This window comes from Pleurodeles waltl, chromosome 3_1 (genome assembly GCF_031143425.1).
Source record: "Pleurodeles waltl isolate 20211129_DDA chromosome 3_1, aPleWal1.hap1.20221129, whole genome shotgun sequence".
NCBI lineage: Eukaryota > Metazoa > Chordata > Amphibia > Caudata > Salamandridae > Pleurodeles > Pleurodeles waltl.
The window spans coordinates 1,029,443,462-1,029,459,676 of NC_090440.1; the positions used below are offsets into that span (position 1 = coordinate 1,029,443,462).

A 16,215-nucleotide genomic window follows, 5' to 3' on the forward strand; every position below is an offset into this window, starting at 1 on the left:
ATGTGTAAAGTAATTTTGTAGTACCAAAACAGAAAATCGAAAAGCAAAACAATAAGAATTCCAACCTGAATTAGAAATATGAAGTAAATGCATTCTAATAAAAGAAATTACACCGAAATGACAAAAATCCAATAGGGTGGACAAGAGATATGTTTATTTTTTATTTTTAAGTAGGAATAGCACCAAGAACCACAGAGTGCAATAATAGTCAATGGTTACAGTAGCCCAGAACCTAAGTGCAAAATTACACTGTCTGAGATTTTACCTCCGGGCTTTAGTGCTCTAAGTCCCAACCTACCACAGGAGTGCACTTCTAAATCCCTCTAGGACCTCAGGGAAGGCACTTAGGAACTCACGGGGTATCGGGCAGAGGCCAATGTGGTTACAGTCTAGGCAAAGTTACCTCTGATCAGCTGGGCAGTTGCAGAAAAGGACTCATGTAGCTTGCTGTATGCCTGTAGCTTGAACAGAAGGTCAGCCCTATGACACCTCAACTTCACTTCTTTGTCCTGGGTACAAGAGATAGAAGAGCCCTGAAGGACTGGACCTGCTAAGGTCATAAACAGCTGGTCCAGTCCTCTTCGGTTCTTTCTCAGGTCCAGGAGTGTTCTGAAGCTGGTGGCTGGAGAAGGCGCATTCATACCTGGCATGACCAAGTGGGTGAGTGACTCCTGGGCATGACCTAACTAACCTTACTTTTTTGGCCATGTTGAAGATGGCTAGAGTCTTCGGCCACACTAAACTTGGGCTCTGAGCACTGGGTTGTGTGTGGAAAGAACTATGAAAGAAAATAAGTTACTTACCTGTAACTGTGGTTCTCCATAATTGGTATCTTTCATAGATTCACATGCTTGAATCATTCCCCGTCGTCGAAGTGGGAGTCCCACAGTACATAGAAAGCAATAAATAGAGATTTTTTTTTTTTTTTTTTCATTGAAGTCAATAGGAAAAAACACATTCAATTGTACAACTATCAGCCTCCTTGGAAAGAGCCCAAACCTCAGCCAATCAGGCATGACCACCCCTTTAGAATCCTCAGCACAGAGGCTCAGTCTCTCAGATTTCTCCGCACTAGTGATTACAGGAAAGCCAAAAAAGGTGAGCCTCTCTGGGGAGGAGGGTGGGTCGCATGTGAATCTATTTAAGATACCAATACTGGAGAACCACAGTTACAGGTAAGTAACTTATTTTCTTCTCCAGTATTGGGGTATCTTTCATAGATTCTCATGCTTGAATCAGAATAGTCAGCAGTAGGAAAAATTTTTGAGTTCTGAAACACCAAAGGCATGCCTGTGCATAATTCATGCTATATGGACTCATATAGGTAATTAACATTTGTCAATCAACCGTTTAAAATATTACAAATATAAATATATATATACATCTACACATAGATATATAAACATGAAAATATCATTGTGACAATGCGTAGAGGATGGAGGGTAAGAGGTTATTGGCTCACCTTATGCAAATAAATTACGTAACACTGCTTGTCCTACTGCGGCATCCATTCTGTCCGTAGCTTCCAGGCAGTAGTGCTGGGTAGAGGTGTGAGCACGTGTCCATGTTGCTGCTCTGCAGATCTGGCTCAGAGGGACTCCTGCGAATAGAGCTGCCGAAGTGGATACCGCTCTGGTGGAGTGCACTCTGACGCTGGATGATAACGGCTTCCCTGCCAACTGGTGGCATAACTGTATGGCAGAAGAGATCCAGCGCGCTATGGTCTGCTTAGTAACAGCTTTGCCTTTATTGACCCTTCCATAACTGATAAACAGTTGTTCAGATTTACGGAAGTTGCTTGTCCTTTGTATATAAAATTTTAAACAGCGTTTAATGTCCAGAGAATGTAATGCGCGCTCCGCTGCAGTTTGTGGATTTGGAAAAAATGTTCTCAGAACCACCGGCTCATTTAGATGAAAAGACGATGGAACCTTAGGTATAAATTTTGGATTAGTTCTTAAAATGACCACCTCTGGTTTGAATTGGAGGAAAGGTGGAGAGATTGGGAAGGCTTGGATATCGCTAACCCTCTTCGCTGACGTCAAGGTCAGAAGGAGGGCTGTTTTAAAAGAAATGAATTTGAAGTCCACCTTATGAATGGGCTCAAACGGATGTTTCATTAACTGGGAGAGCACAATATTCAAATGCCACTGAGGTGAAGGACGGTGAATCGGCGGAAACATCCTGAACAAACCCTTAAGAAATTGTTTTATTATTCTGGATGACCATAAAGAAGGTGACTGAGAAATTCGTCGGAAACGGGATATGGCAGCTAGGTGCACTCTAATAGACGAATGCGAAAGGCCGGATTTAGCTAAATGCAATAGATATGGCAGAATCTGTTTAGGAGAGGACCTTAGAGGATGAACGTTGGAAGTTGAGCACCATAAGCAAAACCTCTTCCACTTGAACTTATATGTCCGGTTTGTAGACTGAGCCCTGGCACAAGCAAGTACCTCCCTGCAATCTGGAGGGATATCTAGGCCGTCGAATTCATAGAATTCAGGATCCAGGCTGATAAACGAAGAGACGTCGGGTTGGGATGACGTACCTGACCCTGATTCGTTGTTAACAAGTCTGGTAGTGTCTTCAGTCGAACGTGAGGCTGCTCCAAGAGTAATAGAAGTTCTGTGAACCAGAACTGGCGTGGCCATCTGGGAGCAATTAATAGAAGTCTGCATGGTTCCCTCGTCATCTTCTGCAGAAGTCTCGGGATGAGTGGAAGCGGGGGAAAAGCGTATGCATAAATCCCTGACCATCTGATCAAAAACGCATTCCCCTTTAATCCCTTCTGCGGTCGCCAGCTTGCGAAGTGTTGGCATTTCTTGTTGTCTCTGGTCGCAAACAGATCCAGATTGGGTTTGCCCCAACGACGAAAGAGACGGTCGAGAACTGACTGATTGAGTTCCCACTCGTGGCAGCTGGTTCGAGTCTTGCTTAAGGCATCTGCCCAGGTGTTGGTGATCCCCGGGAGATGTTCTGCTCTGATGGATATTCGATGTTACATTACCCAATGCCACAGCTTCTGCGTCTCTAGCGATAATGCTTGAGATCTTGTGCCCCCCTGTTTGTTGATGTAATGCATGACTGTGGTATTGTCTGTTCTTATCAAGACTGAAGAATCCCTGATGTTTGTGAGGAAGGATTTGAATGCCAAGGCAACCGCCCTTAACTCCAATACGTTTATGTGAAGAGCCGACTCCTTAGTGGACCATTTCCCTCTCACTGAAAGATCCTGCAAATGAGCACCCCATCCCTCTAGGGATGCATCTGTTGTTATAATGTGCATTATCTTGTCCTTCAGAAATGACAGACCTTCTGAGACGAGGGGAGTATCCTTCCACCATTTGAGAGCTTGTCTTGCTGATGTGGTTATTCGAATTACATCGTCGAAAGAACCTTCTATTTGTTTCCATTGATTGTCTAACTGCTGTTGAAGTGTCCTCATGTGCAGACGACAGTTTTCTATCAATGGAATGCAAGACAAAAGCATCCCCAGAAAAGACTTGTAAGTCCGCACAGAAGCAGACTTTCTTTTGCTGAGACGTGCTGCTAAGTCTCGAAGTTTCTTTCGTCTGTCGTGTGAAGCAAAAGCCTTTGCCTGGACAGTGTCCAAGATGGCCCCTAGAAAGGTGAAGTTCTGGGTAGGATCTAGGTGAGACTTGGGGTAATTGACTGTCAAGCCCAGAGTTCCGAAAAGAGATAGACATGTTTCTGTGTCCCTGGCAGCCTTTGATGTTGTTCGTGCCTTCATTGGCCAGTCGTCTAAATACGGGAACACCTGTATCCCTAGTTGCCTGAGGTGGGCTGCCACTGGTGCCAAAACTTTGGTGAATACTCTTGGGGCCGACCTGAGGCCAAAGGGCAACACTCTGAACTGGTAGTGAGTGCCTGCAACCCTGAATCATAAGAATTTCCGATGACTGGGGTGAATGGGAATGTGGAAATATGCGTCCTGGAGATCTAAAGATGTCATAAAGTCCCCTCGGCTAAGTAGGCGCAGGACGTCTTGAAGGGAGATCATGCGAAAAGACTGCTTCTTGAGGTATTTGTTGAGAGAGCGAAGATCTAAAATAGGTCTCCAGTCCCCTGTCTTTTTCCGAATAAGGATGAAGCGGGAGTAAAAACCTATTCCCCTCTGGCTCCTTGGTACGATCTCTATTGCTCCCTTCTTCATTAAGATAGCAATCTGTTCCATAAGCTCGTTGAGATGGGCTGGCGGGGGACCTCTTGGTGGTACATGAGGGGGAGGTTGGTTGAATTCTAGTGTATGTCCTCGGTTGACAATATCGAGTACCCATTTGTCTGAAGTTATTTTGTACCACTGGTGTAGAAACTTGGAAATTCTGCCCCCTATTAGAGTGTTGATATAGGGGCTGGGTGCAGGCATCCCATGAAGGTCAGTGCTTTCTTGTTGTCTCCTTGGCCTTGTAAGCCGACTTTCCTCTCGCTTGTTGCCTGAAATGAGTGGATGACTGTTGTCGAAAGGAATGTGGTTGTTGCTGGCCAAAGGCGGAGCAAAACTGTCCTTGGTAAGAGGAGTATTGGCGATATTGTTGAGGACCTCCTCTATACGAAAAGGTTCCTCTCCCTCTCGCTCCCCGAAAGGGCTGTCTCTTGTATTGTTGCCAGAGATCTGGCTGTCTCAGTGTCTGCTTTAATGGATTGTAACGCATCATCCACATGCTTGCCAAACAAGAGCTCGCCATCATCCGGCATGTCCAGGATCTTTAATTGTACTTCCGGCCTAAAAGAAGTAGCTTTCAGCCACCCCTGGCGCCTGAGTACGGCCGCTCCGGCCAACTGGCGAAAACCTGTAGACGAGATGTCTATGGCGCAGTCTATGATTTCAGCCGAAATCTTTCACCTTCCTGTAGAATCTTGCGCGCTTCTACTCTACTATCCTCAGGTAACATGTCTATAAACTGCGACATAGCAGACCACATCTGGCGGTCATATCTCCCTAGGATTGCTAGGGAATTTGCTGCTCTAACTGTAGTGGGCGTCATCGTTGAGAACTTCTTCCCTATTGAATCCAATCGACGTCCTTCTTTGTCTGGGGGGGCAGTCAGAGATGCCGATGGATTCCTGGACCTCCTCTGAGCTGCCTGCAATATGACCGAGTCCGGTTTAGGGTGACTAACCACACATGCTGGAGAATTGTCCAGTGCTTTATATTTCTTTTCAAGTCTCGGTAAGACTGCGGGAATGGAGGATGGAGTCTGCATGACCTTAAGGCCTTCCTCCCAAATGAAGTCAACAATGGGTATGGCCCTTACAGACTTCCTAGTATCTTCTTTGAAGTCATAAAGAAAACAGTCTGACTGCTTTGATGTTATTGGCAGCTGGAATCTTTTTGCAGCTCTTTCCATCACACTATGGAAGCCACCAATATCCTGCGGTGGAGAGTGCACTGGTGGTGGCGTAGATGGAGATGGAGTTTGAATCTGATACTCATCCCATTCTGGAATGAGTGAATCCGTGTCGTCAGTGGAGCCGTTATTGGTGCCGTGAGCGTCGACGAAGTTGCCGTCGACGGTGCCAATGTCTACAAGGTTTCCGTCGACGGGGCTGCCGCCGACGGGGTTGTCGTCGACGGATGCGTTGTCGCTATTTTCGTCGGTGAGACCGACGGAGATGTTCTGAATTTACTCTTCAATGAGTGCGTCGACGGTAAAGATTTCATCTTCTTACCCGTCGACGGCTTCTTTGTAATCTTCAGGGTGTGAGCCGACGATGGACCATACTTCAAGCTCACCGACGTTATCGTCGTAGATGACAGTGGAGACGAGGTTACAATCATTGGCGACGATGGAGCCGTAAACGTGGCCGTCGCTGTTGTCGTCGATGAAGGAAGGCCTGCCGTCGACGATGCGCTCGTCGATGGTGTCGTCGACGGTGTGGATTTTCTGTGCGCCGACGGTGGTAGTGAACTTGAAGGTCTTTTGAGCTTCTTTGATGAAGAAGCAGGTGTGGATGGCTCTGAGCGAACCTTACCACACATTACCTTGGATGTTGAAGCTTGCTCCTCCGGCCTGTCCTTAAATGCATGCAGCTTCTTCGCTGACTTACTGCTCTTGGGGGAGAAGCTCTCCACAGACCTCTTCCTTTTCTTTGAGGTCACTGAAGTGTCGCTGTTTTCCTCCTCAGAAAGAGCTTCTCTGGCCTTTCTTTTCTGAAGCCAAAGTAGGAGCCTGGCTTCTCTGTCTCTCAGAGTCTTGTTGGGAAAGGTCCTGCAGATCTTACAGTCCTTGACCTTATGCTCTGGATGTAGACAGTAGATACATTCCTTGTGAGGGTCCTCACAGTGAAGTCTTAACTTTCCACAGGTCCCACAAGGTCTAAATAAACCTTTTCTTGCTGTAGACATGATGGAATAATACTACAGTAAGAACAAAAGTGAAAAATTGAAGATTTTCTCTTGAAGAGATAGAAAAAACTGAGCAGAGCTCAAGGAGACTCCCTTACACACGACGTACGGTAGAAAATCTGAGAGACTGAGCCTCTGTGCTGAGGATTCTAAAGGGTGGTCACGCCTGATTGGCTGAGGTTTGGGCTCTTTCCAAGGCGGCTGATAGTTGTACAATTGAATGTGTTTTTTTCTATTGACTTCAATGAAATTTTTAAAAAATAAAAATAAAAATACACAAATATTTTCTCTATTTATTGCTTTCTATGTACCGTGGGACTCCCACTTCGACGACGGGGAATGATTCAAGAATGTGAATCTATGAAAGATACCCCAATACTGGAGAATCTTAGTGTCCTCTCACATCTAACACCAAGAGCTAGCTTGAAGTAGCCATGGCACCCACACTAAACCTAGAAAAAGTAGTCTGGTAGAACAAAGCAGGATTTTCCAGCAACTAGGAAATGGCCACGCGAGATTTGTTTGCCATCATCTTTCCTTTTCATTCAAGTGTGCCCATCGTGTTATATGTAAACCCAGCAGACCTGACAGACAGATTTTGACAATGTAATGTCAAAAATAATGCTTAAAGCCCCACCTCGCAAATTCTGTCAGGTTCAGAGAAGACATCTTTACAAATTCAGGTCAGCCTATTGTTTGCTCCAGGGGAGCATTTCACGATTGTTCAAATGCTAATTACTGGCTGGCAGAAGTGGGAGAGCAAATGCAAAGTTGGCTTCCAGGAAGTTCAATGAGGGAAAGGTAACTTTCTAAAACATACTTTTCGTGTATACTGAATAAACTGCCGACTTCGCCCTTGAATTAGAATCTTAATAAATAGTTAAACTTGCAGTTTAATTATTTCCTAGCTAGACCTATTCCAGAGATACAGCATTAAGATTTTTAATTTGTACTCAGTTTTTCTATATAGGACAGCAAGGCCTGCCACTGTGAAAATAGCTTTTGGGTGCTAGACATTGTAAGGACGTTAGCATTACATTTCTGTAAGTACTATTTTTAAATACCATGTATCCTGTCATAAGGACGAAGGGTCTTCATAGATGTGACATTAATATTTAAAAGCAAGGTTTTAAGCTGACAAATGGGTATGACAGGATGAATCGCAGTTTTGACACACCTACAGTAAAACTACAATGGTAGGCCTAAAGTACAGTAATGGATGGCACAACAGGTGCTGCTGTCCATTACTGACATTTTACTTACAGGCCCTGGGCATGTTTTGTACCTTATACTAGAGAATTTTACTTAAGGTAAATTTACTAATTAGGAATATGCCGAATTGACCATGTTTGAAGGGGCAGCACAGGCACTTTACCACTGGTGAGCAAGGTTAAAGAACACAAAGATCTACCACTAGTAAAAAAATAAAGGGTCCAGCAAAAGGCGAAAAATACAGGGTAACCACACTGAAAAGTCTGTTTTCCCTCAGTTTGCCAAAGCAGAAAAGTTAACAGCAGGTTATCATGTGAAAAGACAAGCTTTTGATTGGTTAAAGACTTCTGGGTGAAATTAATCGAATTAAATATTATAGCATTATAGCCCGCTACAGTGGGCTATACCGGCCATTAAAGGACCACTCCAGCATTTAACAAGAGCGCACACTTTAATGCCGGTAAAGCTCACCTATGGAGGGCTATAAGGGTATTGGAACATTACGCCACTAGAGAGCAGAATGTTTTAATAAATAAAACAAATATATCACAGAGCCAGAGGGGATTGAAATTCCCTTGGGCTCGGTGAGGCCTTTGTTGACAGCTGTTGCTGTGTGAAAACCACTGGAATGTTGGAGCTCCGAGTTTTTACCAGCCATTAAAAGCACGGAGCAGTCCATTGTTTTCAATGGAGCTCCCAACATTCCAATGTTTTAATTACATGTGAATAAGTACCAATAAAACAAGCAAAAAGTACATATGGTTAAAGCGTTAAAGCCCAGAGCCGAAGGCCTTTAACAAAGGAGCGGGACTTTAATGCCACTAAAGGGCAGAATGTTCTAATAAACAGAATAAAGGCCTCATGGAGCCCAAGGGGACTGAAATCCCCTCGGGCTCCAAGAAGCCTTTGGTCACAGCAACAGCTGTAAAAAACACACCTTGGTACATTGGAGCTCCGGGTTTCTACCGGCCATTAAAAGCCTGGAGCACTCCATTGTTTTCAATGCAGCTCCCAATGTTCTAATAAAGTTTCTGAACTATAAGTGATCAATATCAGCTAATTGACATCACTTCCAAACCATCAGAACAAGTTGTGTCTTTTACATAAGAAAAATCTTACCTAAACACTCTTCCATAATTACCATGAACTTTATATACACCATACAAGCGGTCTGCAACTCTCTGAAAAAGTGAAATTGAAAAAAGCATTTTTAATAAAACGTAAATGCTCTAAAAGAAGTGCACATTTATGCAGCAGTCAGAAATACCAACAGAAGGTGTACACCTACTCCAGTTGAATTTCCACATACTTGCCTTTATTCACGAAGACTAACTCCAAACTTTAGATGTATTTTTTTATTTTTAACTGGACAACCACTCCATCTCCACCCATCCATGTTCCTCCTCCCCCACCTTATAGGAAGCCACAAACACATCCTAACCTCTTTAGCATACTAAAGATCATGTCTTCTATACTTTCTGTTTTGATATAAGTAGTGCACCGGTTCATCCTATGGTGGTGGCGGTAGTGCCAGTGATGGGAGTGCACTTGTATGCTAGCGTGTCTCCTAGGGCTACATCCTGTTCTCTAAACTCTCTCTCTCCCAACACCTCTTGCACTTTGACAATGTACTGTCTGAGCAGTCAGGAATGTGTCAGTAGTGACTAGGAGCTAAACGCAACCCTGGAAAATATGTTCATACCAGCCCTCACTGTACCAAGTGGTAGCAGTATTCCAAGACGGCTACCCATGGAGCTATATATACACACAGATGTGTATATATATATATATATATATATCTCAAACCAAGGCCCTTTCAGGGTTAGAGTGACGCATAAATTATGCAAAAAACAAAGGAGAACTCTGGGAAGTTCCCAATTTTAGGTATAGAGCTGCTCTAGTAAGGAGCACCCTGCAACACCAGCAACACTCTAAATTTGCTCACCTCAAATGTCTGCTTATCTAGCAAAGTTTTTAAGCATAGGATTAGCACAGTGCTATCCTCGCCGAGCTAGATAGTGACAAAGTCTTTTGCCATTTGTACAGCAAAATCTTTAAGCATAGGATTGACATAGTGTCATCCTCGCCGAGCTGTAAAATGACAAAAGCCATTTACCACTCCAGGCACAGTATTATAGCTTTGGACTGGTCAAATACCGTCCAAGCCAACCTGGAATGAGTAAAGCAACCCCTGACACGTGTTTCACTCTCATTAGAGCTCTTCAGAGGGGTAAAGCTTTGTCCAGACACAAGGAAGCACCCAGTATAAGTCAAACCAAGGCCCTTTCAGGGTTAGAGTGACGGATAAATTATGCAAAAAACAAAGGAGAACTCTGGGAAGTTCCCAATTTTAGGTGGAGAGCTGCTCTAGTAAGGAGCACCCTGCAACACCAGCGACACTCTAAATTTGCTCACTTCAAATGTCTGCTTATTTAGCAAAGTTTTTAAGCATAGGATTAGCACAGTGCTATCCTCGCCGAGCTAGATAGTGACAAAGTATTTTGCCATTTGTACAGCAAAATCTTTAAGCATAGGATTGACATAGTGTCATCCTCGCCGAGCTGTAAAATGACAAAAGCCATTTACCACTCCAGGCACAGTATTACAGCTTTGGACTGGTCAAATACCGTCCAAGCCAACCTGGAATGAGTAAAGCAACCCCTGACACGTGTTTCGCTCCCATTAGAGCTCTTCAGAGGGGTATAGCTTTGTCCAGACACAAGGGAGCACCCAGTATAAGTCAAACCAAGGCCCTTTCAGGGTTAGAGTGATGCATAAAGTATGCAAAAAAACAGAGGAGAACTCTGGGAAGTTCCCAAATTTAGGTGGAGAACTGCTCTAGTAAGGAGCACCCTGCAACACCAGCGACACTCTAAATTTGCTCACCTCAAATGTCTGCTTATCTAGCAAAGTTTTTAAGCATAGGATTAGCACAGTGCTATCCTCGCCGAGCTAGATAGTGACAAAGTCTTTTGCCATTTGTACAGCAAAATCTTTAAGCACGCGCACGCGCGCACACACACACACACACACACACACACACACACACACACACACACACACACACACACACACACACACACACACACACACACACACACACACACACACACACACACACACACACACACACACACACACACACACACACACACACACCAAAAGCCATCTTAAAATGATTTTTGTTATACTGTGATAAAAACCATTCCATGATGGCAACTCATCCAGACAAACTGATTCATAGGCATCTAATAAATTATATGTGTAACATTATGCACATCAGTGCAAGTGAACAACCCGGTATAAATGTACAGGGTGCTACAGGAACAGTGCAAAAAATGGACAAGGAAGAGAGGGAGTGCTGGGAAGCAGAGAGATGTGAAAGCACTGGACATGCAATAAGGGGCTTCGTGGAACAGAGAATGGGGGGCAAAAGTGGGGGAGAGGGCAGAGCAAGAATGCCAGGGAGAGCAATGGGACACACCAGATAGCAAACATGAACTAGGAGCTTTGCTTCTAAAAGACCTTTGCAGTTTTGCTACACAGGTCTCCAAGCATGCAAAGGAGTGCATTTGACCACAGTAAAATTAGGATGAAAAAGCAGTAAGCAAACGCAGACTTGAACTTCTCAGATAAGCTTGCGGCTCTGTGGCTGCAGCTTTGTTTCCACCAAGTTTCACACAAAAAGCGAACTCAGTAAAGTCGAGACAAAAATGTCCCTGATGTTACACAGGAAAGAATATAAATTTACATCAATTAAAATTAGTAAGATCTCTATACTGATTTCTACACAAATATGGATATCGAGGTATTTAGGCATTTTAAACCGCTGTATCTGCTTTGAATAAATAGAAATTGAAGGCAAAAAAGTTATTGATGTTTTGAACAGATTTCCTCTATTGAAAAATGTTAAAAGATTAGTTACATAAGAAGAAATTTGGAGTATTGGTTATTTCAAGAGAAGATTACTTTCTTATAAATAAATGCAGGCAAAACAATGATTTTTTTTTGTCATTCTTCCATCACACCAAATAAATGAGAAGACCAATAATGTTAGCTCTTAATCCTAGAGGTTTCATCTGTAGATATTTGTCAAGTTAAACTTGTGTAATTCTTTCTTTTGTCACCCTCCCTTCCCCTCAAGTATGTCTATGTCACAGTATTAATCCAGTAAGAGACATCTAACTTACACAGCAGAAATATATTTTTGTTTTTTCTCTGTTGCCATCAGCAAACAATATCTGACCAATGAGCCTGCTAATTCTCCCAACTAGGGTTGCCAACTGAGATTACACGGGATAGTTTAAGGATCTCAAATCTAGATGAATATTGAAGGAAGGAGGCAAAGTAATATGACCCTTCCATCCCCAGCCCTATACTAATGTATAGCTCACAGTGTGATTAGGTCCTCTTTCTAGGTCAAAGCCTACCAGGCAGCGCAGTTGTTTTATTTACTAAGGACATCTTGGGGACATTCAGATAGATGACTTAGGAATGCATTCGGCCTGTTGCTTATCATTGGCTTTGTAACTCATACTTTCTGGCTTTCCATTTGCTGGCTTTATTTGCTTTGCTATCCAGCTTGAGCTTGCCCCACCAAATGCCCAAACTTTGATTAGTGTATTCTTCCACAAACTCACTTTCTGTGAACAAGCCTTTAAATTTTGGTATTGTCACATGTGCTATGCTTTCAAAGACGGAAGTCAAATGTCAGGGTCTCTCTTGTAAAGGGCTCAGTGTTTTATTTTTGCTCCTGACTTCAAAGTAGAGAATTATGTGACAATCCTGCTGAGCACCCATGTAAGAGTTTAGGAAGGTGTAGGTAGGGTTCTTTTTTTCTATCCCACAACATAACAAATGAACTGTGCTGATGTTTCAGAATATATTATAATTAGTACAAATGAAGCATATTTTTTGTAATTCTGAAGTGTGGTGAAAACAAACAATTGAATATGATCAATACACAGCAATAAACTAAGTTATGACATTTATACACATTATCGTTTGTGTGCAGTAAAACCATATTTTAGTGCAAATGTAATGGTCATTTCAATTGAAAACATGTTGTCTGTAATGGCAGTGCGCTAACACACCATGCATACTCCACACTATGCCACTCCATTCTACAACGTCACTCCACTCTACACCCTCCAGTCTAAGACTCTAAGACACTCCACTCGTTTCCACTCCTATCTACACCACTCACTCGACAACACACCACTCCACTCCTCCATTTACCCCAGTCCAATCTATCCCACTCTACCCCAATTTACACCACACCATTCCACTTCACTACAATCGATCTCTCTCTACCCACTCCATCCAATATACCCCATCTACTTCAATTTACCCTACTCTAATCCAATCTACTCCACTCCAATTTACCCCAATCAACCACACTCCACCCTACCTCACTCCACTCTACTGCACTTTCACTTACCTCAAAACCCCACTTCAATGTACCCCAATCCAACCCATTCCGCTCCAATCTACCTGACTCCACTCCAATCTACCACACACTATTCCAATTTACCCCACTCCAAACTCCACTGCAATCTAACTCCTCTCCAATGTAGTTTACCTCACTCCCACAATCTACCACACTCTAATCTACCACTCTACCCCATTCCAATCTACCACTCTGCCACACCCTATCCCACTCCACCACCCTCTATCCCACTCCAATCCACCCAATCAACTCCATTGCAATCTACCCTACTTCACTTTACTACACTCCACTCCAATCTACCACATTCCATTCAATCTACCCTACTGTAATCCACCCTAATCTACCCCAATCCACTCTTCCCAAATCTATTTGGACTCCAATCGATCCACCTCCACTCCAAACTACCCTATCCAATCGATACCACTACACTCTACTCCAATCTACCCCACACAAATCCACTAATTTACCCCACTCCACCCTACCCCAATCTACCACGCAACTCAAATCAAACCCACTTCAGTCCAATCAAACCCATTCCACCCCACTCCAATCTACCCTACCCCATTCCACCATAAAGTACCTTACTCCTATCTAAACCTCCAATCTACCCCATTCCAATCTGTCCCAACCCACTCCACTCGACCGCACTTGATTGTACCCCAATCCACCACATTCCAATTTACCCCACCATAGTCCACCCAAACTACCCTACTCCAAACTAGTCTACCATAATCCACCCAATCTACCACACTCCAAAATACCCTACCATAATTCACCCAGTCTACCCCACTCCAACCTACGCTATCATTATCTACCACACTCCAACCTATGCTACCATAATCTTTCCCACTCCAATCTACTTTACCATAATCCACCACACTTCAATTCACCCATTCCAATCCACCACACTCCACCCCATCTACCAAACTCCACTCTTCTCCACTCCACCCCAATCTACCCCATTCCAAACTAGTCTACTCCAGTCTACCTCAATCTACCCCCACATAACCCAGACTCCATTCTACCCTACTATAATTCACCCAATCTACCCCACCCCACTCCAATCTACCCCAATCCACCCCAATCTAATATGACCCCTCCATCCCCAGCCCTATGCTAATGTATTGCGCACATTCTGACTGGGTCCTCTTTCTAGGTCAAAACCTACCAGGCAGGGCAGTTGTTTTGTTTATTAAGGGCATTTTAGGGACATTCAGACAGCTGACTTAGGAATGCATTCAGCCCGTTGCTTACCATTGTTTTTGTGGTTTGTAACTTATATTTTCTGGCTTTCTATTTGCTGGCTTTATTTGCTTTAGCTGTTCAACTTGAGTTCGCCACTCCCAATGCCCAAACTTTGATTAGTGTATTCTTACACAAACTCACTTTCTGCTAACAGGCCTTAAATCTTGTTATTGTCACATGTGCTGTGCTTTCAAAGACAGAAGTCAAATGTCGGGGTCTCTCTTCCAAAGAAACCCTATCCAATCCTTACCACTACACTCTACTCCAATCTACCACACACCAATCCACTAATCTACTCCACTCCGCCCTACTCCAAGCTACTCAAATCAAACTCACCCCAGTCCAACCCAACCCATTCCACCCCACTCCAATCTACCCTACCCATTCCACCCCAAACTAACTTACACCTTATCTACACCAGCAATCCACCCCTCTCCAATCTGCCCCAACCCACTCAAATCTACCCCAACCCACTGTACCCCAATCACCCCACTCCAATTTACCCCACCATAAATCACCCAATCTACCCCACTCCAAACTACCCTACCATAATCCACTCAATATACCCCACTCCAAAATACCCTACCATAATCCACCCAATCTACCCCACTCCAACCTACACTACCATTATCTACCCCACTCCAACCTATGCTACCATAATCTTCCCCACTCCAATCTACCTTACAATAATCCGCCCCAATTCAATCCACCACATCCCAATCCACCACACTCCACCCCAAACTACCACCCTACACTCTTCTCCATTTCACCCAAATCTACTCCACTCTACCCCATCTACCCTACTCAACCCCATTCCAATCTAGTCTACCTCAAACTACCCCCACTTCACTCCTACTCCATTCTACCCTACTATAATCCACCCAATCTACCCCACCCCACTCTAATCTACCCCAATCCACCCAACTCTTCCCCAATCTACCCTATTCCACTTTAATCTACCCCAATATAGCCGACTACACACAACCCCAATCTAACACACTGCAATCTACCTCACTCAAATCTACCCCAATCTACCTCACTTTAATCTATCCCAATCTACCTCACTTTAATCTATCCCAATCTACTTCACTCTAATCTATCCCAATCTACTTCACTCTAATCTATCCCAATCTACTTCACTCTAATCTATCCCAATCTACTTCACTCTAATCTATCCCAATCTACTTCACTCTAATCAACCCCAATCTCATCCAACCCAATTTACCCTACTGTAATCTATGTCACTCTAATCTACCTCAATTTACCTTACTCTAATCTACCTCAATTTACCTCACTCTAATCTACCCCAATCTACTTTATTCTTATCTACTCAAATCTACTCCAACCCAATCGCCCCCAATCTAGCCTAATCTACTCCACCCCAATCTAGCCTAATCTACTCCACCCCAATCCACCACACTCACACCAATCTACTATAATCCACCTCAATTTACCACACTCCAAACTACCTCACTTCACGGTACCATGCTATTCTACCAAACTCCGATACTCGAATCTACAACATTCCAAACTACCAACTCTACCCCACTCTAATCTACCCGACTCCACTCTATCGCAATCTACTCCACTCCAATAAGTCTCACTCCACCCCACAAACCTTTAGCCATGTTTAACACCAGCCACACTGGTTCAACATGGCTAAAAAACTTTGCTAAAGTCAAAAGCTCTCGTTTAGGCAAGGCCTATTGGCTTTGCCAATGATCGTACGAAATGGGGGCTGTTTGTGCTTCCCAGTCCATTAAGTCCCTGCTAATAAACAGTTACAATAACTAAATAAATGCTGTGAAATGCACATACAACCTCCAGTGGTGAAACGTAATGAATGGGAGTACCCAGTGCTAAGGGATAAAAGTATGAAATAAATGAATTTTGCAAGCCGGTCCTTTAGTAGGCTTTTCTCTAATTTTTTTAATATTCA

The 16,215-nt window shown here is 43.7% G+C and overlaps 1 protein-coding gene across 2 annotated transcripts in view; it reads right to left on the minus strand.

The window, feature by feature from the left end:
* The window catches only part of SNX4 (sorting nexin 4), a 454,378-nt gene that overhangs the window by 220,839 nt on the left and 217,324 nt on the right, over positions 1–16,215 (minus strand). For both annotated transcript variants that reach the window (XM_069224290.1, XM_069224289.1), the window contains one exon: positions 8,702–8,763. In XM_069224290.1, coding sequence (XP_069080391.1) covers positions 8,702–8,763 — 62 coding nt within the window. The remainder of the gene's footprint in view (positions 1–8,701; positions 8,764–16,215) is intronic.